Genomic DNA, 22,708 nt, shown 5'->3' with positions numbered 1-22,708 from the left:
ACATTTGGAGGAAACACTGAGGGTGGCAAGGGTGCAATATCTACTCTGTATGGGGTATTTAAATATCTACCACCAAGAGTGATTCAGCAGCAACAGTACTGATTGAGCTGGTCAGGTCCTAAAAGACATAGCAGCTTGATTGGGTCTGCAGCAGGTGGTGAGGGTATGTACAAGAGGGAACTACATGTTTGATGTCATCCTTACCAGTTTGCTCCCTGCAGATGCATCTGTCCACGACAATATTGGTAAGAGTGACCCCTGCTGAGTCCTCATAGAGATGAAGTTCTGCCTTCATAATGAGAATACTCTCCATCATGTTGTGTGGCACTATTATCTTGATAAATGGGACAGATTTCAAACAGATCTAGCAACTCAGGTTTAGGCATCCATTAGGCACTATGGACGATCATCAGCAGAATTGTACTCGAGCAATTGTAGCCTCTTGCCTGCCATATCCCCCATTCAACCGTTACCACAAAGCCCAGGGATCAACCATGGTTCAAGGAGAGTACAGGAAAGCATACCAGGAGCAGTACTGGGCATATGTAAAAATGAGATGTCAACCTGATTCAACCAAGCTCTCAAATAGGTCTATTTGCATGTCAAGCAGCATAAGCAATAGATGCTAGGCAGAGCTAAGTGATTCCACAATCAAAGAATCAAATTAAGATCTGCATCCTGCCACATCCAGTCATGAATGATGGGGGACAATTAAACTACTCACAGGAGAAGGCTCCACAAATATCTCTATCCTCCATGATTGAAGAGACCAACGTATCAATACAAAAGATAAGGCTGAAACATTTGCAGCAATCTTCGGCCAGAAGTGTCAAGTGGATGAGCCATCTTGGCCTCATCCAGCAGTCCTCAGCCATTCCTATTCACTTCATGTGATTTTAAGAAATGGTTGGAGACAAGCGATACTGCGAAGGCTATGGGCCCTGACAACATTCTGGCAATAGCACTGCTCCAGAACTTGCTACTCCCCTGACTAAGCTCTTCCAGCACTGTTACAAGAGTGGAATGTACCTGCCAATGTGGAAAATTGCCCAGCTATGGCCTGTAAACAAAAAGCAGGAGTAATCCAACTTGGCCACTTACTGTCCCATCAGTCTACTCTTGACCATCAGTAAAGAGGTGGAATGTGTCATCAACCATGGGGCAGCATGGTGGCTCAGTGGTTAGCACTGCTGCCGCACAGCACCAGGGACCCGGGTTCGATTCCACCTTTGGGCAACTGTGTGGAGTTTGCACATCTGTCCCATGTCTGCCTGGGTTTCTTCAGCCCAAAGATGTGCAGGTTATACAGATTGGCCATGAGGAATGCAGGGTTATAGGGTAGGGGGTAGGTCTGGGGGGGGATGTCCTTCAGAGGGTTAATGTAGATTCAGTGGGCTGAATGGCCTGCTTTCACACCGTCAAGATTCTATGATATGGTGTTTTCAATCAGCACCCTCTTAGCAATAACCTGCTCCATGACATCCAGTTTGGATTCTTCCAGGGCTCATCAACTCCTGACCTCATTACAGGTCCAAACATGGACAAGAGAGCTGAATTCCAGAGGTGAGGAGAAAGTGACAGCCTTTGACATCAAGGCCACATTTGATCGAGGATGGTGTCAAGGAGCCTGAGCAAAACTGGAATCAATCAGTATCAGGGACCAAACTTTCCTCTGGTAAGAGACATACCTAGCACATGGTTGTAGTTGTTGGTCAGTCATCTCAGTTCCAGGACATCTCTGCAGGAGTACCTCATGGTAGTGTCCTAGGCCCCACCATCTTCAGATGCTTCATCAATGACCTTCCCTCCATCATAAGGTCAGAAGTGAGGACATTCTCCAATGATTGTGCAATGATTCAGCACCATTTCTGAATCCTCAGATACTCAAGCAGTCCATGTTCAAATGCAACAAGATCTGGACAATATTCAGGCTTGGGCTGACAAGTGGCAAGAAACATTGCCTGGCATTTTTGTGCTGTGAACAATCATCTGCGATAAGAGACAATCTAACCACTGCCTCTTGACATTCAATGGTTTCACCCTCACTGAATCCTCCACCATAAACATCCTTGGAACTAGCATTGATCAGAAACTCAGTTGGTCTCATTACAGAAACACAATGGCTACAGGAACAGGAGCAGGTCAGAGGCTAGGAATACTGCAGTGAGTAACTCACCCTCCTGACTCCCCAAAGCCATTTACAAGGCATAAATCAGAAGTATGATAGAATACTTCCCACTTGACTGGATGGGTACAGCTCCAGCAACACTTAAGAAGCTTGACATCAGCCAGGACAAGAGACTGCTTGATTTCCGTCACATCCATAAGCATCCACTCCCTCCACCACTGACACTCAGTAGCAGCAGTGTGTAGTATCTACAAGATGGACTGCAAAAATTCTGCCATGACACACAGACAGCACCTTCCAAACACATAATCACATCCATTTAGAAGTACAAGGGCAGCATAAACATGGGAACAGCATCACCTCCAAACCACTCACCATCCTAGCTTGGAAATATTTTCCCATTCCTTTCCTGTCACTTGGTCAAAATCCTGGACTTTCTTCCCTAATGGCATTGTAGGTCAACTTGCAGTGGATTGCAGCTGTTAAAGAAAGCAGTTCATCTTCTCAAGGGCAACTAGAGATAGGGCAGTATATGCAAGCCAGCATGTAAATAATGCCACAAATGAATTTTAAAGAGGTCCTGGTACTGTTGACCACCTTGTAAAGTCCCGCTAGGAGGTCCGCATATGCAAATTACACAGCTTCAATGCAGTTTCCCTTATCTCTTCACACACATGAAGCACATGAATAGCCTGATAATTTTTCATCTACATTCATAAATTCTGGGCACGGTACTGGATGCCCTTTACCACCATACATCACAGAATCATTATGATGCAAACTGATACCATTTAACCCATCGTGTGTGCACTCCAAATATGCATTATGACTCAGTGCCTTTCTTCTGCCTTTTCCAGTAACTGTGCACATTATTACTATTCAAATAATCATCTAACACCTCTTGAATGCCTCAATTGAACCTCTGTTTATGACACTCCCAGGCAGTGCATTCCAGACACAGAGTTCTGAGAAAGGGTCACCTGAAACGTTAACTTTGATTTCTCTTTACAGATGCAGCCAGACCTGCTGAGCTTTTCCAGCAACTTCTGTTTTCATTCCAGATACTTAATTACTTGTATGAAAGTTTTCTTTCTCTCATATTATTTGCTTCTTTTGCAAATCACTTCAAATAGAGTCATACAGCACTGAAACAGACCCTTTGGTCCAACAGTCCATGCTGACAATGTTCCTGGACTAACCTAGTCCCATCTGCCTACGTTTGGCCCATAGACCTCCAAACATTTCCTTTTCATGAACCTATCCAAATGTCTCTTAAGCATTGTAATTATATCTGCAACCAACACTTCTCTGGGAGTTCATTCCACACACTAACCACTCTATGTAAAAAAAGTTGCTCCTCATGTCCTTTTTAAATCTTTCTCCTAGAACCTTAAATATATGGTTCCTAGTTTTGAACTTGCCCACCTTAGGGAGAATACCTTTGCTAGTCATCTTATGTATACTCCTCAAGATTTTATAAACCTCTATAAAGGTCACCCCTCAATCATCGACACTCCAGTGGAAAAAGTCCCAGCCTTTTTTTATAATTCAAACCCTCTATTCTCAGCAACATCCTGGTATACATTTTCAGAACCCTCTCCAGTTTAATATCCTTCCTTTAAGAGAGCAACCAGAACTGCACACAGTATTCCAGAAGAGACCTCACCAACATCCCGTACAATCTCAATATGACATCCCAATGCCTATTCTCAAAGGTCTAAGCAATGAAGACAAGCATGCTAAACACCTTCTAACTACCCTGTCTACCTGTGATAAGCAAAGTAATTTATAACCTGCTTAAGCAGGGAATTTAGCACCTGGTCACCTCTACTAACAATTCTCCTGTTTGTCCAGTTACAAATCTGTGCCTTCTCATTCTTGACCCTTCTACAACTAGGAACAATTTCTCCTTATCCACGTATTGCAGATCCCTCATGATTTTGAAACCTTCTACCAAATCTCTTCTTAGTCTTCACATTCCCAAACTCTCCAGTCTTTCCTCTTGCAGTAATCAAAATTTCCTTTCCCTGAAACCATTCTCAAACTTCTTCTGCACTCTCCAATGCATTCACATAATTTCTGAAGTGTGGCACCCAGAAATGTGCACAATACACCATCTGAGGTCTAAGTAATGTTTTACACAAGTTCATCTTCAGTTCCTTTCTCTTATATTCTGTATCCCTCTTAATAAAGCCTAGGATGCTCTCTCCACCTGTCTATCTACCTTTAATAACTTAGGCACATATACATGTAGGTCACTCTGCTCCTGCACATCCTTTAGAATAGCACCCTTATACTGTCCATATTCTTTCTACCAAAAAGATATCACCTCTCTCTTTTTCACATCGACAAGTTGATGAAGTGGGCAGTTGGCAGCAGATAAAGTTCAATGTTCTTTTGGAGTTCTTTTGGAGGTTTCTTTAATCTGCAAACTTTGAAATTGTCCTCTGTAATATGCATCAGGCAAAGCAAAGATCCCAATATTGAAAACCTAGGTAACGTCACTACAAATCTTCCTCCAGCCTGAAAAATATTATTTAACCATTACTCTGTTTCCTATCACTCAGCCAATTTTGTACCCATGTCTACTGTTCCTTTTATTCCATGATCTCTAACTTTTTTTACAATTTTGTTATGCAACATGCTTTGATATATATTAACAATACTACCCTCATCAATCTCCTTGTTATCTCAAAAAATCTTGAAGGTGGTTGAACATGACTTTTCCTTAAGAATTCTTTGCAGGCTGTCATTAATTAACCAGCATTTGTCCACATGACTAAAAATTAAATTCTAAATTGTTGTTTCCAGAAGTTTTTACACCCCCGAATTTTAACTCACTAGTTCTATAATTGCTGGGTTTATCCTTAGATCTTTTGAACAGAGGTGTGATGTTTGGAGTTCTCTAGTCCTCTAAGGCCACCTCCAAGTCTAAGAAAGACTGAAAAATTATGGCCATTGCCCCTGCAATTTTCACTCTCATTTCCTTCAGTGTCCTTGGATGCATCTCATCTGGTCCTGTTGTCTCATCAACTTTTAAGTTCTAACAGCTTATCCAATATTTCTAGTGCCTAAATGTCCTTCTCTGTTGCCATGGCTTGGGTCGCATTGGTTTGCTTGGTAAAGATATTTAATGCCTCAATGGCCCATCTCCTCCTCTTACTATTTATGTGTCTATAGAAGATTGAGATTCCCTTTCATGTTAGCTGCCAGTCTTTATTCATTATCCAACTTTGCTTCTCTTCTTTGAAGATAGCCCATTGTTTAGTTACAGTTTTTCCCACCAATCTTTGACTCTATCTGTGTAGCTCAATCGGTTCATGGCCGACTGAAGTCACCTTTTTCCCAGTTCATTATTCTTAATCTTTATTATAGCCACAACATCATAATTCCTGATGGCAATCTGTGCCTGTAACGCATTAACCTTATTGTCTATATTCTGTGTATTCACATACATGCACAAGAACCATGACTCAAAACATTTTAATCCTCATTCCAACTCTACATATTAACTTACTATTCTCTATTGTAGTGCTATCTGTCTCCCCCAGTATTTCATGCACCCTGGTATTTCACTCTGATATTCTTTTTCCTCACTTCCATACCCCTGTGTTAGTTTAATCCCTCCACAACAGCATGAGCAAAATGCTGCACAAGGAACTCAATCCCAATTCTGTTGCCCAGAGTCTGTCCCAGTGTCCTTGGAATCTAAAGCCCTCCCTCCTCCATCAGCTTTCCAGCTACACATTCATTTGTCTTATCTTCTCATTTATGTACTCATTTGTACATGGCACTGGGAGTAATCTGGATATTGTTACTTTTGAGATCCTGACGGCTCATTTTCTACCTTGCTCCCGAAATTCTGGCTGCAGGACCACATTTCCTTTCTACTCACATTGGTGTCAATATGGACCACAACCCTTGGTTGATCACCCTCCCCCAGCTGACTGTCCTGCCACTGTTATGTGACATTCTTGAGCCTGGCACCAGGAGACAACACAGCGTTCTGGAGCATCAGAAACACATGACTATTCCCCAAATTAACAAGCTCTGTTCTCTACTTTTCTCTCCTATATAGCTAAGCCAAATGTGATGGTACAAGGCTACTATATTCCTCTGAGGAACTACTGGCTTCACCATTTTGCAGAATGGAAAATTTACTGTGAGCAGATTCATCTTGAGGCAGTTCTGCACTACTTCCCTAATTCTCTGCTCACCTATGTGCTATCCACTCAATCCTTTGCTTTACAAATGCACCACAGTGACTCCAACCTGGAGCTCATGTATCAGCATCTGCAGAAACTTGCTGCACTTGCTAATGTGAGTTAAATCAAGTGTCCGTGAAACCCCCACCTACATTCCACACACTTGAGCTACCCTGCTTTAAGGTTTACTTTTAGACTATTATTACAAACTGTACATTAGAGAGTAGAAAGCAGAATTACTCACCAATCAACTCGTCTGGACCTACGTATAGGATACTTAAGGGGAAGGGTGAGAACCAATTCCTATGGGGCTAAAATGGTTTTTAAAAACAAAGAAGCATCTCCTTGCAATCCTCTTCTAACTCACCCATCTCCTGGCACTCTGTTCATGTCACAATCCATGCTAAATCACACTGGGATACTATATGTTTGAACTGAAGACTTTTCTGAGCCCCAGTTACAGACAAAAACAAAACATTTTAATCTAGCTTCCTTAATTAATTGCTGCTGTACAACAGTTTGTAATGGAACTTTTTCTGAGCATGACCCATCATTTAAAATTAAACAGAGTAACTCTTTTTTTCATTCAATTAAACTAGAATTTAAGGCCATTGTAAAATTAGTTGTTTTTTATGCCAGTTATTATAATGATATCTATATAATACTCACATTTGCTGGGCCCCTCAGAGGGCAGAGTCTAATAAAGACTCCGGAAGGAGCTCTTCAGCCACAGGAGAAGGTGACTGAGGAGGATGCTCATATTAACTTTCCCTGTGGCTGATGACAGGGAAACTCCTGTGCAATCACTACTGATGGACCGGTCATCTTTCTTGAAGTAAGTCACAATTGCAGCATCTCTGAGATCTGCTAGCATGCTCTCCTTCTCTCTGATAGACGAAATGGGGTCATGCAATAATATTAATAGTGTTTCTCCGCCATATTTTAGCACTTTGCTGGGAATTCTATCTGCTCCTGATGCCTCGCTGTTCTTTTTTTATCTCCAGGTTGCAGTTGTGCTGACTTGGTGTGGGATGGAGTAAAGATATTTGTGTTAAAGACAGAGTCTCTCTCAAAGAAATTTTCAAAATGCTCCTTCCAGCAGGTGCTGACTGCCTCTCTGTCCATTCCTCCAATTCTTGGCCAGCAGTGGAGTTGGGCATTGGGTGTGTGTGTCATATAGTCTTCCCTGTGCTAAGGAAATTAGGCACATCATAGCTACTAGCTAACTGATGCATCTCCTGTGCTTTCGCTGCCCACCACCTGTACTTTAGGTCACAGCTTTTTTGCTACACATCAGCCTTCAGCCATCTCTAGAGCTACTTTCAAGTTTTCAAGATGGGTTGCTGTTTCAGCCTCAAAAATGCTTGTACTTGTGACCCAGCAGGTCCTGGACCTTCCCACTGAACCGACTCTTGGTGTTTTCTGATTGAGTCAACAACCGTCTCTTCACAGATACTTATTATGGAAGCCTTGGCACGGTCAAGGTCCAGTGTAAATGTTAAATTTAAATGTTAAGTTTAAAATTTAAAATGTAAATGTAAAATTTTCACTCTGCGTCACCAGGAGTCATCGGGATGGTAGTGAGGCATGGGCAGAATAGGGTTGTATTAGCAGGGTGGTCCAAGTGCCTGTGTTATAGTTTCTGTCACTGCTTTGGGCAACATTAATGTGGATGACACAGTGAACTATGTTCTGGTCCATCGAGCAGTTGTTGGCTCATGCCATGGTGTGGATGATACGCATGTCCTTTCTTTCCTTTTCTCGGATGATGATCATCCATATTCCTGACATGAAACTCCCAAAATAAGTGCTCTACTCAAGAGCTTTGACATGGTAAGCAAAGTCCTCAGCGAGGCAGAGGAAATGTCTCAAGGACACCCTCAAAATTCTCCTTAAAGAAGTGGAACATCCTTATCAACATCTGGGAAGGATCTGCACACCGGAGAGCATGGCAACCCAGGCAGCTCACCCCCACTGTTCCCCCAACCACTGTCTGCCCTTCCCTTGATAGAAACTGTAGGTTATGCATCGAATTCTTCAGTCACTTGAGGGCTCGCTTTTAGTGTGGACATAAGTTGTCCTCAAACACAAGGAACTGCCTAAGAAGTCATCGATTGCTTCAAACTTGTTTAATTTTGAATTTCTTAAAAGCATCCTGTTTCATTAACAGGAATGCCACTGAATACTTTCTACTTGATAGAGACATTTTACATGCTACGCTGTGAGCTTTACGATTATACAATACAAAAGCAGCTTTGAATAAAAAAAAGTATACCACCCTGAACTAGAAATATAAATTAATTTTATATTTATGTATACCCCTGGTAATTTGGAGAATCTATTGGGATTTCATCAGTCTCAGCACCCTTGGGAGGCAAAGAAAAATAAACCAGCAGCATTATTCTAATTAGTAACCTATTGGAAAGCACCAGCACAGACTGTCAATTGGATCAGGTCCGTTTGAGATCCTCCAAACTCAAAGCTTTTTATCACTATCCAAGCATGAAAATGAAAATGGACACTTAAGCAAAGTATTACTTAGCTTTTGGCCATTATGGAACATGATATTTGTAGGAGGTGGCAGACTGGGAGAATGGGAAGATGTTTTTACAACCTAAAAATAAAGACTAATGAATACAAAATACTGCTATGCAGTGTCTTGCAAATCAATGAAATACCACCATTTAATACCTGAATTATAACCAGTGCCTTTGGCACTGTTATAGAATGATATCACAATAGTGAATAACCATTTAAAGTCAGAGGCCAACAGTGTTAGGGTAAACTAGGTTGAACTTGAAACAAAACTAATTTTCACATTTGCTAGATTTATTTTTGAAACAGCTGTTACCTTGAGAAAGTTAAAATAAAACCCGTGAAGTTTAAACAATGCAATATGGTAAAAATACTATTTACAGTGGTTGGTATTTAACTGTTGGCCATTAAATAAAGAATAACAGCCAATTTCCATAGGCCATCGAATGAGCCAGCAAACAACTGCTACGATGAACTATATTAGCATACACAATGAGAAAATAGCAAACATCAAAAACTCTTTCCAGTTACCAGGAGTAAATTGAAACAAAAGCTTGCATACAACAGTGAAAGGTTTCTCATAGTAATAATTCATCCTTTAACAGCAAAAAACTGAGTTAAAATTTTGTCTACCTCCATTGCTTAAAAGTTAAAATCCTTATATTACATTGATGAAAATTGGAAAAAAATGCACATTTAAAAATTTACTATGAATAAGCAAAAGCATGTAACCAATGTCCACATTAAGAGCATCTCATAAATCAAATTGCACATTGTTTTTTAAGCAGCATATTTATACCAATTAAGGCATGGGACATTATAAATGTGTGCAATTTTGTACATTTTCTCTTTTGAAACAACATCTTGTTTACCAAAGTATACTAAATTTACATAATGACAGAAAATAAAATTTCATTATTGCAGTGGTAGTTCTGAGAGACTCACACCAGGTGTGGCATGGAACTACAAAAGCTTACTCAAATGTTCCACTTTGGTGACATTCTTGCAGTTTATTCCTAGTCTATGATAATGACTAAAGTCTTGAATTATCAGTTCACATCTTTAGGGATTTCTTTAGGGATGCCAGATATTTTTTTCACCGACAGTAGAAAAAATTTCAATTACCACAAAATCTGCCAACACTCTGAATGCTGTGACTTGCTGGCTGATCATATTCTGCTTTGCCATTCTTTGAATTATTATTAGTAACACCTTGTGGTATTTGATAATACACACTACTAGAGTGTAATCCATTACCATTAGGAATGTTGGGTTCAATGTGAGAATCAGTCACTTGAGAAGACAAAGGCATTTTCGTTAAAGATGTTACTGGTACATTATAGGAAGCTTCTTTTGAGCATGGATTCTTTCTTGTAGAAGAACTGAGGTGTTGCACTTTGTCAACAATTGGGGTTGCATATACTGGTTCCTGATTAGTTAAGGGTTCTGCATATTCATGTTGGTTTTCAACAAGAGGGTTCATTGAATCTGTTCCACCAATTCCACCATCTTCATCTGTGTCCATTGGTTTAAAGGTGGAGCCCTTTCTCGCCACTCTTACTGTTCCAACCATTACAGATAGCTGGTAATCTTCAAAACAAAGGACAATTCAAACACATTAGCACATAATTTTAATCCTCCATACCATCCCACACTGTAAGACTTCTTTCAGCATTAATACACAAATAGATTTTAGAACTGTTTTTAATGGTTATTGTTTTATGGGATTTCCCAAGAAAGGAATTCTGTGCATTGTGCAGGTAATTGCGATCGCAAATGTAATATAGAAGGATAAGTATTTGGGTTTCAGCAGCCAGCCAGTAAAAAAAAATGCACAAAATTTTGCTTTGGATTTTATTAATTCAAGGATGTAGGCTCCACTAGCTGTACCAGCATTGTTTGCCCATCCATACTGGTCATGTGATTAGCTTCTTTTCCTTGGTTTTTAAGAATAAGAAATGATCAAACCTTAAAGACATTGTGACCGCATCTAAAATATCATACATGTGGCAGATATGCAAAACGACTTTTAATTTTATAAACAGCATTTTTATATTAGATTGATCGTAATATCTCAATAATAATACTTATGCCACTGCTCATGCAGCTTCTTTCAAACATGTTACAAGTAGACCCTTTCAAGTAAAAGGATTAAAGATGCTGGAAATTTGAAATAAAATCACGGAACTGGACAAACCCAGCAGGTCTGGCAGTGTCTGTGAACAGAGATGGTGGTTAAGAAAGGCATATTAGATACTTACCTTTGCTATCCTACTGAAAGAAGGGAATTCCAAAGAATAGTCATAATGAATTTGAAATCTGTTTCTCTCTCCGCAGATGCTGATTTTCTCGAACACTTTGGTGTTATTTCAGATTTCCAGCATCTCTATGCTTTGTATCATTTTTATATAAAATGCTGGTAAGGCCACAACTAGAGTAGTGTGTATGGTTCTGCTCATCACATTATATCAATTATGTGGGTTAACTCGAGAGGGTGCAGATTTACCAGGATGATGCCTGGGCTGGAGGTTCTATGCTATGAGGATAAGCTGGGTAGCTGTCCACCTTCGAACAGCAAAAGGTTGCGAGAGCACCTTATCAATGTGTCACAATTAGGAGGATTATAGATGGATAGGAAGGTACTTTTTCCAGTAGAGGTGTCAATAACCGGGAGCACAAATTTAAGCTAAGTAGAAGGAGGCTTAGAGGAGAATTAAGGAGAAATGTTTTCACTCAGACAGTCCTGGGAATCTAAAAGAGAGGTTGAGTCAGAACCACTCATAATATTTAAGCAGAATTTTAGATACTCACTTGCATTGTCATAGCCTCCAGGGCTATGGGTCAAATGCTGGAAAACAGGATTAGTGCATTCAGATCTTTGTTGACTGGTTTGGTCATAATGGAGTGAATAACCTCCTTCTGTGCTATAAATGTCTATGAGAATAGAGGTGTTTTTCAAAACTTTAAAACTGGCTGTCCAAAAACTGGACAACTTTAAAATGTGTCATGCATTTTTATATAACCCAACTAAAATTAGTTTAGAGATAGTAGGAACTACTGATGTTGGAGAATCTGAGATAACAAGGTGTACTGCTGGATGAACACAGCAGGCCAAGCAGCATCAGAGGAGCAGGAAAGCTCGGGAAGCGTCAGCTTTCCTGCTCCTCTGATGCTGCTTGGCCGGCTGTGTTCATCCAGCTCTGCACCTTGTTATCTAAAATTAATTTAATTGGACAATTCTACTAGGCACTGCATGGCACTGGATTTATCCAATTTGTTGCTTGTGTGTCAATATATTCCCATATTCCAAGCACTCTTGAGGCCACCTGTTCCAGATGGACCTAAACGGCTCATTGCGTAAAGTATCCGAACCCAAAATTCACCTTAATCCAGTCTTGAGGCTGCTGTTGAGAAAGTGTACCTGTACAAACTTTAGTGCATAAATAGGTTTTTCAGGGTGTCTAAGTTCACAACAGTTTCTTTTACCTGATGAGTCACTCCTGACAACGTCAAGTTTCTGCAAGGTCTCCTTTTCATGGCTGTAGTTAATAGTAAACTCAGTTGATTGGGGCCTTTTGAAGGACTGTTTGAATTGTTTCCAGCAACCTATGTTACATAATATGAGTACTGTTTCAATTCATTATCATAAATGAATGAATATTTGACAATATTGATTGGTAGAGAAGCAAATCATCCACTTGTGACATTAAATCAAAGATTACACGATTGAGTACTGTACCTGCCAACATAGCAGCACCAAAGGAAGAGGCGCAGGTTGTGAGTAACTCAAAAACATGGTGGGGGAGGGGACAGTGGAAAAAAGAAAGGGAGGCAATGGCCTGCTGGTATTATCGCTAGACTATTAATCCTGAGACCCCTGTAATGTACAGTCTCACCAATGACCCGTATACTAAAGCATACCATCATTAATTTAAGATCAATTTCTCTCAAAATGAAAAATAGCATCTAATTAGCTTTCTTGATTAGATGCTGTACAATAACATTTTATGATTCATGCAGAACACCTAAATCCCTCTACAGCATGGAATTCTGCAATTGTGCTCTGTTTCTGTAATTCTTGCCTTATGTATTCTTCCCGCCAAAGTGAACCACTTCACATTTTCCCACATTATACTCCATTTGCCAGAGTTTTGCTCACTCACTCAAACTATCTATATATTTCTTCAAATTCCTTAGATCTGATTCATGATGTACTATCCTACCTATCTTGTTATTGTCTGCAAATCTTAGCTATCGTGACTTGGCCCCACTCAGCTAAGTCATTGCTGTAAATTCTAAAAAGTTAAGGCCCAGCACAGACCCCTGAGAGATTCCGCTGGTCACATCCTTCCAATCATCCCCACTGCCCTACTATACACTGTTAACTCCGTATTGTCTCTCTCCAGAGGCCCAACACTCAATTTACTCACTCTTTTCCATTTTAAATGTTCATAGAAATCCCTGCCCTCTGTTTTTACATTCCGGGATAACTTCCTTGCACACTCTTACTTGATCCTTTTAACATTTTAATCATTCTCTGTCTTTTTAAAATATTTTGACCAATCATCTGACTTGCCACTCAGCTTTGTGCAGTTTTGTTTTTGTTTTCCTAAATTTTATGTTTTCATTAACTTCTTCTGTAAACACAGTTGGTGGGTCCTCTCTGTAGAATAATTCTTTATAGAATAAGAAATATACTTATACTGAGTTGTTTGAAACATCCCCTTACATATCTGTCTGTGTGTCTCTATTCATTTATTCCTTAGGCTAATAGCCCTGTTCACTTCAGCCAGATGAACTTTCATCCCCACATAGTTGCTCTTATTTAGGTTTCTTAACTGCAGTTTTCTCCCTTTCAAATTGCATGTGATAATTAATTCCATTTCAAATTATTTCTAGAAGCTACCCCAATGCCGAAGGTAAACTGGTTTGTCTGTAAATGCTAGCCAGAACCCTATGCATTTTGTTTTAAACAACAGCATAATGGCAATTCTTCAGTTGAATAACTACACTTACATCGTTGGCTGTAAAGTATTTTGGGATATCTTGAGAAAATGCGAGGTACAATATAAATGCATTTATTTCTTTCTAACCTGTTCTTTGACTAGAGATACCAATATCTTGTGTCTTCTTTCTGCAACGGAAAAGCAATTCTTAGAATTAGGACAAAATAGAGCAACAACTGATTTTTACATGACAAGAAACAGTTTCTAGGACTACTTTATAGGATGTGTAACTGAAGAAATAATATCAGCTAAGTATTTGTGTCTTTCTTGTCCAGCAAAAGAAAAAGGTCTAAGCCAAAGATCTGCCTAGACTTATTAAAGAAGACACCATGCTCATCCGCTGCTCCCGATGTGGCCTCCTCTACATTGGTAAGAACATGCGGAGGCTCGGAGACCGCTTTGTAGAGCACCTGCACTCTGTTTGCAACAAACGACAACACCTTCCAGTCGCGAACCACTTCAACTCCCTCTCCCACTCCCTGGACGACATGTCCATCCTGGGCCTCCTCCAGTGTCACAATGACGCTACCCACAAACTGGAGGAGCAGCACCTCATATTCCGCCTTGGAAGCCTACAACCCAATGGTCTCAAAATGGACTTTACCCGTTTTAAAATCTCCCCACCCCCGGCCTCATCCCATGACCAACCCTCCCTCTCATCCCCGCCTCTTTGATCTGACACAACCTGTCTGTCTTCTCTCCCACCTATCCGCATCCCCCCACCTCACTGACCAATCCTCACCACTGCCTACCTGCACTCACCTATCACCATCCCACCTACCTTCCCCAGCCCCACCCGCTTCTCCCTATTTATTTCAGAGCTCCCTTCCCCCTACCCCATTTCTGATGAAGAGTCCCGACCCGAAATGTCAGCTTTCCTGCTCCTCTGATGCTGCCTGGCCTGCTGCGTTCTCCAGCTCCACACTGTGTTATCTCTGACTCCAGCATCGGCAGTTCTTACTATCTCTGAGCATGCTCTCCTCATGAGCTTTACTAAAAGATGTTCCTAGATAGTCAAAATAATAAACCACAGAAGAAAACATTAAAATTGTTTCACTGGGGACTGGGGTAAGGAATACAAAAAGTGAATGGCAGTGGGAAAATTCAGCCCTGAAATTCTTATTTTAGATGCATATAACAATGTTTTTTTAAAAAATAAATTACTTCCTCATTTACACTATCCTCCTTCAGTCAATTTACGAAGTTATAGAAAAATACTGATTAAACTTCGCTTTCAGTTACTTTCTTAAACTCTTGATAATGAAAATTCCTAATATTATTAACTTACTTTCTTAAACTCTTGAAAATGTAAATTCCCAATATCGTAAGTCCTATACAAACTACAACTGGAACCACAATAGCTACGAGCCATATTCCTGAATGGGGAGAGAAGAAAAATACTTAAATTATACATTTTCTTTCTGGATCTAATGGTTGGAGCATTTTTCTCATGAGTTATGGTTTCACACAAAATAATTATTTTATCAAAGTCAAAAGCATCAGAAAATGTCCCCTAATCAGAAACCAAATCTCTGTAGCAGAAAATCTCTGACTGAATCAATCGCTCATTTGTTAATAAACTTAAAATCTCTGGAATTTTCCATTTTTAGCTGATCTCACAATAAGATGATTACTGGTCGTGGAAAGTTTGTTAACATTCTACCAGTCTATCCATTATAACTCTGATGGAATACCCTCAAAACAGGAAGGGAATTATGATAAACATCTGCTTATGCAGCTTCCCTTAGAGTTCTGTGGTCACCTGCTGGAGTTTCTTCAGTAGACAGGTAGACCTCTGACAGAGTTTCAGAACTTCAGTCTCTAATTTTAACAAAAAAAATGACTTATACAAGATACATGTAGTTCTGTTACAAACTCACTAATTCAGGTACAAATTCCAGACAATCAGTTATTAACTTGACTAAAATAAGCAAAGTTGGAGATTATACTAACATCCTTACCACAATTTATATCTCTTGTAATTACTGGATCTGTATTGTTCACATGTTCTTTGTCTTGTATATCAGGAGGACGAGTAGGTTTTTGTTTATCACCTGTAATTGCTAGAAAAATACAAACAATTTCTCTTATTAAAATAACACAACTTTAATTACATTATCTCTCAGTTAGCAAATGCAGATCATGTTTCCCCACAAGGATTACATCACACCTGTGGTGTTCAGGGTGGAAAAACCCACAAATCCATTACACTGAAATAACAGGTAAACATGTAAGTGATAGTAATATTTTTACTTGAGGTAGATCTTTCCTCTGCTCTTTAATACTAAGAGCACATTTTTTTAACCAGAGAATTCAGCATCTTCTCTACATTTTTTCATTTTGTTTAGCTTCTTTTTGATTACACCATTCATTCATCTCTCCAGTCTCCTCATTTTTCAGCTCCATCTAAGATTCAAAAGTCTCATTTTCAAAGAAGGTTTGGAATCCCGAATTATCAGAATTCCAGCAGTATTATTTTCTTATGTAATACTGACATTGGAACACAAACTGCACACCATGTTCTGATATCTGCTAATTTAAATAAATAAACTAACCCTCCATTAATGCGATGGATGCATGGATTTAGGATGAATAAATACTTTTAATCAAATATTGAACAGAAATATTGGCATGGTTGAAATCCAACTAATTGTCATCAACAGAACACTTTTGAACAAACATTACTAGCTGATGCTCAGTATTGCTGCGCGTGGATGTCAAAGCTACGATTGGTATTTGGTTGAAGCAGGGACAAAGGGCAGGGAATAATTGGATCCTGGTAGTACAGAAGAAAGAATGAAGGTGGAGAATGACACTAAGAATGGAAGGTGCACAGGGTGCATTGGAGAAACATGGCTTGAAGGGGAGACGAAGGGTATGACAGTATTTGGGAATGAAGAGGAAAAACATGATGGGGTTGTGAGAGAATGGAAGGAAGATGTGGAAGCAATGGCATACTGGTATTAGCACTAGACTATTAAGTCTGAGTCCCTGTAATGTTAGAACATAGAACAGTGCAGCACAGGAACAGGCCCTTCGACCCACGATGTTGTGCTGAACATGATGCCAAATTAAACTAATCCCTTCCGCCTGCCCTTCATCCATCTCCCTCCATTCCTTGCATATTTATGTGCTTATCCACAAGTCCCTTAAATGCCCCTATTGTATCTGCCTCCATCACCACTCCTGGGCAGCATGTTCCAGACTCCTACCACTCTGTGTAAAAAAACTTGCCCCTCATATCTCCTTTGAACTCTCCCCCTCTCACCTTAAAGGCATGCCCTTTAGCATTAGACATTTCAACACTGGGGAAAAGATTCTGACCATCAGTCCTATCTATGCATCTCACAATTTTATAGACTTCTATCAAGTCTGTCCTCACTCTCCACTGCTCCAGGGAAAACAACCTGAGTTTTTCCAGCCTCTCCTTCTAGCTCATACCCTCAAATCCAGCCAGCATCCTGGTAAACTTCTTTGGACCCTCTCCAAAGTCTCTACGTCCTTCCTGTAATGTGGCGACCAGAACTGAACACAATAGTCTTAAGTGTAGCCTAACCATAGTCTTATAACGCTGTAACATGACATCCTGACTCTTGTACTCAAATTCTTGACCAATAAAGTCAAGCACCCTATCTACTTGCATGGTAACTTTCAAGGAGCTATGGACTTGAACCCCAAGATCCCTCTACACCTTAATGATGTTCATAGTCCTGCCATTAACTGTATACTTTTCCTCAACATTTGATCACCCAAAGTGCAGCAACTCACACTTAGCCAGATTAAACTCCATCTGCATTTCTCCGCCCATATCTGCAACTGATCTATATTCCGCTGTATCCTTTGACAACTTTCTACACTCTCCACAACTCCATCGATCTTTGTATCATCTGCAAACTTACTAACCCGCTCATCGACATTTTCATTAAAGTTATTTTATATATTATATCACAACAGCAGAAGTCCCAGTACAGATCCCTGCAGAACACCACTAGTCACAGGGACCTCCAGCCAGAAAAACACCCTTCCACCACCACCTTCCACCTTCTATGGGCAAGCCAATTCTGAATCCATGTGACTAAGACACCATGGATCCAATGCATCTTAAGCTTCATGATGAGCCTAACAAGAGGAACGTTGTCGAAAGCCTTACTAAAATCCATGTAGACAACATCCATCGCACTACCCTCATCTGAGGACCTGGGTTCAAATCCTGTCATGGCAGACGGTGAAATTTGAATAAAATTTAACAAATTCTGGGTGACTATCAATGTGGAGTTTGCACACTCTCCCTGTGTCTACGTGGATTTCCTCCGGGAGTTCCTGTTTCCTCCCTCAGTCCAAAGATGTGCAGGTTAGATGGATTGGCTGTGCTAAATTTCCCATAGTATCCAGGGATGTGCAGGCTAGGTGGATTAGCAATGGTAAATGAAGAGTTATAGGGCTAGGGTGAGGGTGGGTCTCGTTTGGATGCTCTTTGGAGGGTCGGTGCGGATTTGATGGGCTGAGTGGCCTGCTTCCACACTGTAGACATTCTATGAAGTGGAAGGTAACCTCTCCTTCTGTGGACCTGAATTCCCCTCTCAGGAGCCCATCCCACGGATCTATCCACCTCTGTCTTAAAATTATATAAAAACATTCAAGGGCTCTCCATCCACCAGCTTTGCAGGAAGAGGGTTGCAACACTCAGAAAAACATTCACCCAGTCTCTGCTTTAAGGCTGCGATACCTGATTTGTGATGACTAGTTCCACGAGGAAACTCCTCTTCATAGGATCATTCTTGATTCAATCAAAGTCACCTTTCACTCTTCTAAACCACAGCGGAAACAAGCTTAGCCTGTCCAAATGCAGCAAGACCGAGATAATATCCAAGTTCGGGCTGACAAATGGCCATACAAGTATCAGGTAATGACTGTCTCCAAAAGGATCTAACTATAGGCCTTGACATTCAGTGGCAATAAAATCACTGAGTTCCTCACTAAGAATATCACTGGGGGGTGGGGGTTTACCATTTACCAGAAGGTGAAGTTGGCTATTCATATATATATATATATATATATATAGGTTATAAAACCAGGTCAGAGGTTGTGAATCGTGCAGTGAGTAATTCATTCTTGATTCCCCGAAACCTGTCCATCATCAATAAAGGAGTGTAATGGAACGCTTCCCTCTTGCCTGGATGAGTGCAGTTCCAACAGCATGCCATGAAAATTGAAACCATCCAGGATAAAGCAACCTGCTGGATTGGTGCCGCATCCATATACATTCACACCCTCCACCAGATATGCTCAGTAGCAGTGGTCTGTACCACCTACAAGATGCACTACAAAAATTCACCATGGCTCCTCAGACAGCATCTTCCAAACTCACAACCGCTACCATCCGGAAAGACAAAGGAAGCAGACACATGGGAACATCGCCACCTACAAGCTCCTCCCCTAAGCCACTTGCCTTCCTGACTTGGAAATAAATTGCTGTTCCTTCAGGGATGCTGGGTCAAAATCCTGTAACGCTCTAATAGCATCATGGGTCTATCTATAGCAAATGGGCTACAATAGTTCAAGATGGCAGCTCACCATCACTGTCTCAATGCTAACTAGGGATTGACAATAAATGCTATCTTAGCCAGTGACACCCACATCACATGAATTAATAAAAGAAACCTTTTCTCGTAACGGTAACCTATTAATTTGAGCAATTAGTCTAATAAATTTTGTCTGAAATGCTTCAGATGTATTTAAATCCTTCTTTAAGGTGACCAGCACTGTGCACCGTATTCCAGATGTAGTCCCACCAGTTCCTTGTAGAAGTGAAGCATAACCTCCCTACTTTTGTATTCAATACTTTTCACAATAAGTGATAAAATTCCATTTGTTTTCCTAATTATTTGCTGTACCTACATACTAACCTTTTGTGATTCATGTATGAGGACACCTAAATCCCTCCGCATCTCAAAACTCTGCAATCTCTCACCAATTAGACTATATGTTTCAGTTTTATTCTTCCTGCAAAAATGACAACTTCACATTTTCCTACATCATATCAATTAGATTTTTCCAATCTATATGAGGATTAAAATTACCCATGATTAATGTACTTCATTTTTTCACAAGCCTTCATTTTCTTCTGATTTATTCTTTGTCCTGTAGAACTATTACTATTAAGGGGCCAATAGACTTCACCTATCAGTGTCTTCTTTTCTTTGTATTTTTCTTACCTCCATTCATATGGATTCTACATCATCAAACCCATTATCATTTCTAGCTAAAGTAATAATTCCATCTTGTACTAACAAGGCCACCACATCACCCTTCCCATTTTGCTTGTCCTTTTGAAAGGTCACAGACCCTGAATGCTCAGTTCTCAACTTTGATCTCAAGACAAGTGTGCTTTTTATCTTTATTATTTCAAAATCTCATCCTTAATAATGTAAAAGCAACTTATAATTTCCCTAACAAAAAACTCTTCAAAATGTTGTTAGAATTAACGTCCAAAACTGAAAAGCCATTATCTTAATTCAAACTGCTTAGAGTTATCAAAGATTGTGAATGACACTGTATGAATGTAAATTCTTCCTTTCTAATGGTCTATGAACATCAGATTAAGTCAAAAGAATATTCATACAGAAGGATTAATGATTATTAAACAAAAATTGCAGGCATAGTGATAAAAGATTGATTATGTGCAAATATACTCTAAAACTATAAATCAAAATACATTGATCGTATTTGGTTGAAAAGGTCTAGTCAATTTCATGCCAACACACCTTTCACATTTTGATTTCAATCTAAATGTACTCACATCGTATTTGCTGGCATCCTATTAACTCCATCTTAATGGCTATTCTCTGATTCCAGCTTTGAGGGATGACACGAATGTAACGTGCCAAGATGGCAGGGATGAAATTATTGCGAGTCAGTTGATTGTAATCAGTATTGCCCTCAAATATCTGCAATTAACATTAACATTTATTTATTCTCTTTTGAGAAGAACACTAAATACTTCCTAAATATAATTCAATTTTCACTAAGCATGAAATATTGACAGCTGTAGTTTTAGAACATAATTGATTGCTTATAGCAGTTTAATATTTTAAATGTTAATAATAATAAATAATAAGTGCCCTATTAGAGCAAATAAAGATTTACAAAAGTGTTTTTAAAGATGATGCTCAAACAAAATGCAGTTAAAAAATGAACTGCTATGATCAGCTGAGGTTTCCAAACTGCTGCAAAACACACATTTTCCCAAGCATACTTGCCTGTCCAACATTATTGTTGCTGTCTTTGTAGATTTTCCATTTTTGCCCATCTTTACTGAAGGAAACCTTATAAGTTTCTACATAAAACAGAAAGCGTGGAAGTGTGGAACCTGTGGTTATAATTCCTGAAGAGATTACAAAATAATATGAATATACCACTTGCATGAATTTTTATTTTTGTATATATATTCATTATGAATCTACAGAGTTCACAATGTCATTTAGAAGATAGAAAAATACAAAATAATTTTTAATATTGGTTTATTTTGAAGACTTCCAATGGAGACATGTTGCATAAAAGATTATCCTCAGATTCCAGTCAAACTACAATAATCCAGAAACCATTACATCCCTGCTCTTCCCTATTCAATGACTTAATTCTGACCTTGATGCATAATTAGTATACAGCAAACCAGGACAAGCTAGCCACACTTTCTTTACACTGTTCTCATTCTATTCTACATTTAATTGAAATTCAATTAAATCCTTGCACTTGTATTTTAATACTATCGATTTTTCTTTTGCAAAGTTCACATTCACATCATTTGAAAGGGGAGGTTGGGATAGGACGGTTGACACTTTGTTTTTTGGACAAGGCTTAAGAAACTAAGAACATGACAAAGTTATGTCCACACTTAAAATTTTCCTGAATAACCTTTCAGGAATTAAAAAAAAAGTCACTAGAAGGATTCACTAAGTAAGGCAACATTTGTAAAGAAAGGGAAGATGCTGATGTTTCAGGCACAGCCCTTCATCCAAATACATTTGCCTGGTTTTGTTTTAGGAAATGTTTCATAGTTTTTCATTTTTTTTTTGTCAGAGGTCAGGGGCAATGGTAACTTACTTTAACAATGGTATATTTAATAGGTGACATTACGGAACAGTTAGCTTTGCACAGCACATAGAATTAAACAGAAATTATAACATAGAAAGAAATGACTTAAACCAATGTGTTGGTGTTCAACTTCCTCATAAGGTGAAATATCAATTGAATATGATTTCTCTGAACATTTATCTATCTATTCACTATTCTTTCAATTTTTTTTTATTAGATGTTGCTACGGTCTCCAAAAACTCTTTAATAGTGTATTCAACAACCTCACCTCCCTGGGTGTAAAAATATTTCTCCTGCCGTCTGCCCCAATTTTCTCCAGAATTAATCGCCGCAAATTCCTCAATCAGTTTTTTTTGTCTACCTTTCCCTACCCTTTCACAGAGTCAGCATTTAATTCTTATGTTGCATTTCATGTTGCCGTAAAATTTCTATGTTTGCTACAGAACACATACATACCTGACGCATTAGACTTAATACACTGAAACAAAAACAAAAATTGCTGCAGAAACTCAGCAAGTCTGGCAGCATTTGTGGAGAGAAAACAGAGTTAATGTTTCATGTCCAGTGCTCCCTCCTCAGAACAGCATCTTTATAGAAGTTCTAAAGAAGGGTCACTGGATTGAAACGTTAATTCTGCTTTTTCTCCACAGATGCTGCCAGACCTGCTGAATTTCCCTAGCCATTTCTGTTTGTGTTTCAGATATTCAGCATCTGCAGCTATCGGTTTTATTTCAATACAA

General features: G+C 39.4%; 1 protein-coding gene across 1 annotated transcript in view; it reads right to left on the bottom strand.

Annotated features, from left to right (window-relative positions):
• Positions 1-9,141: 9,141 nt before the first annotated feature.
• The window catches only part of dcbld1 (discoidin, CUB and LCCL domain containing 1), a 108,761-nt gene continuing 95,194 nt past the window's right edge, over positions 9,142-22,708 (bottom strand). The window contains exons 9-15 of the mRNA XM_048597479.1: positions 21,134-21,258; positions 20,674-20,821; positions 15,836-15,937; positions 15,163-15,250; positions 13,962-14,002; positions 12,355-12,474; positions 9,142-10,458 (exon numbers count right to left, since the gene is read on the bottom strand). Of these exons, the coding sequence (XP_048453436.1) occupies positions 9,986-10,458; positions 12,355-12,474; positions 13,962-14,002; positions 15,163-15,250; positions 15,836-15,937; positions 20,674-20,821; positions 21,134-21,258 (1,097 nt within the window). The 3' untranslated portion in view covers positions 9,142-9,985. The remainder of the gene's footprint in view (positions 10,459-12,354; positions 12,475-13,961; positions 14,003-15,162; positions 15,251-15,835; positions 15,938-20,673; positions 20,822-21,133; positions 21,259-22,708) is intronic.

The sequence above is a fragment of the Rhincodon typus genome, chromosome 5 (genome assembly GCF_021869965.1).
Source record: "Rhincodon typus isolate 14 chromosome 5, sRhiTyp1.1, whole genome shotgun sequence".
In the NCBI taxonomy this organism is placed as follows: Eukaryota; Metazoa; Chordata; class Chondrichthyes; order Orectolobiformes; family Rhincodontidae; genus Rhincodon; species Rhincodon typus.
Note: the sequence above shows the minus strand (reverse complement) of the source record. Positions and strands in the feature narration are given on the sequence as shown.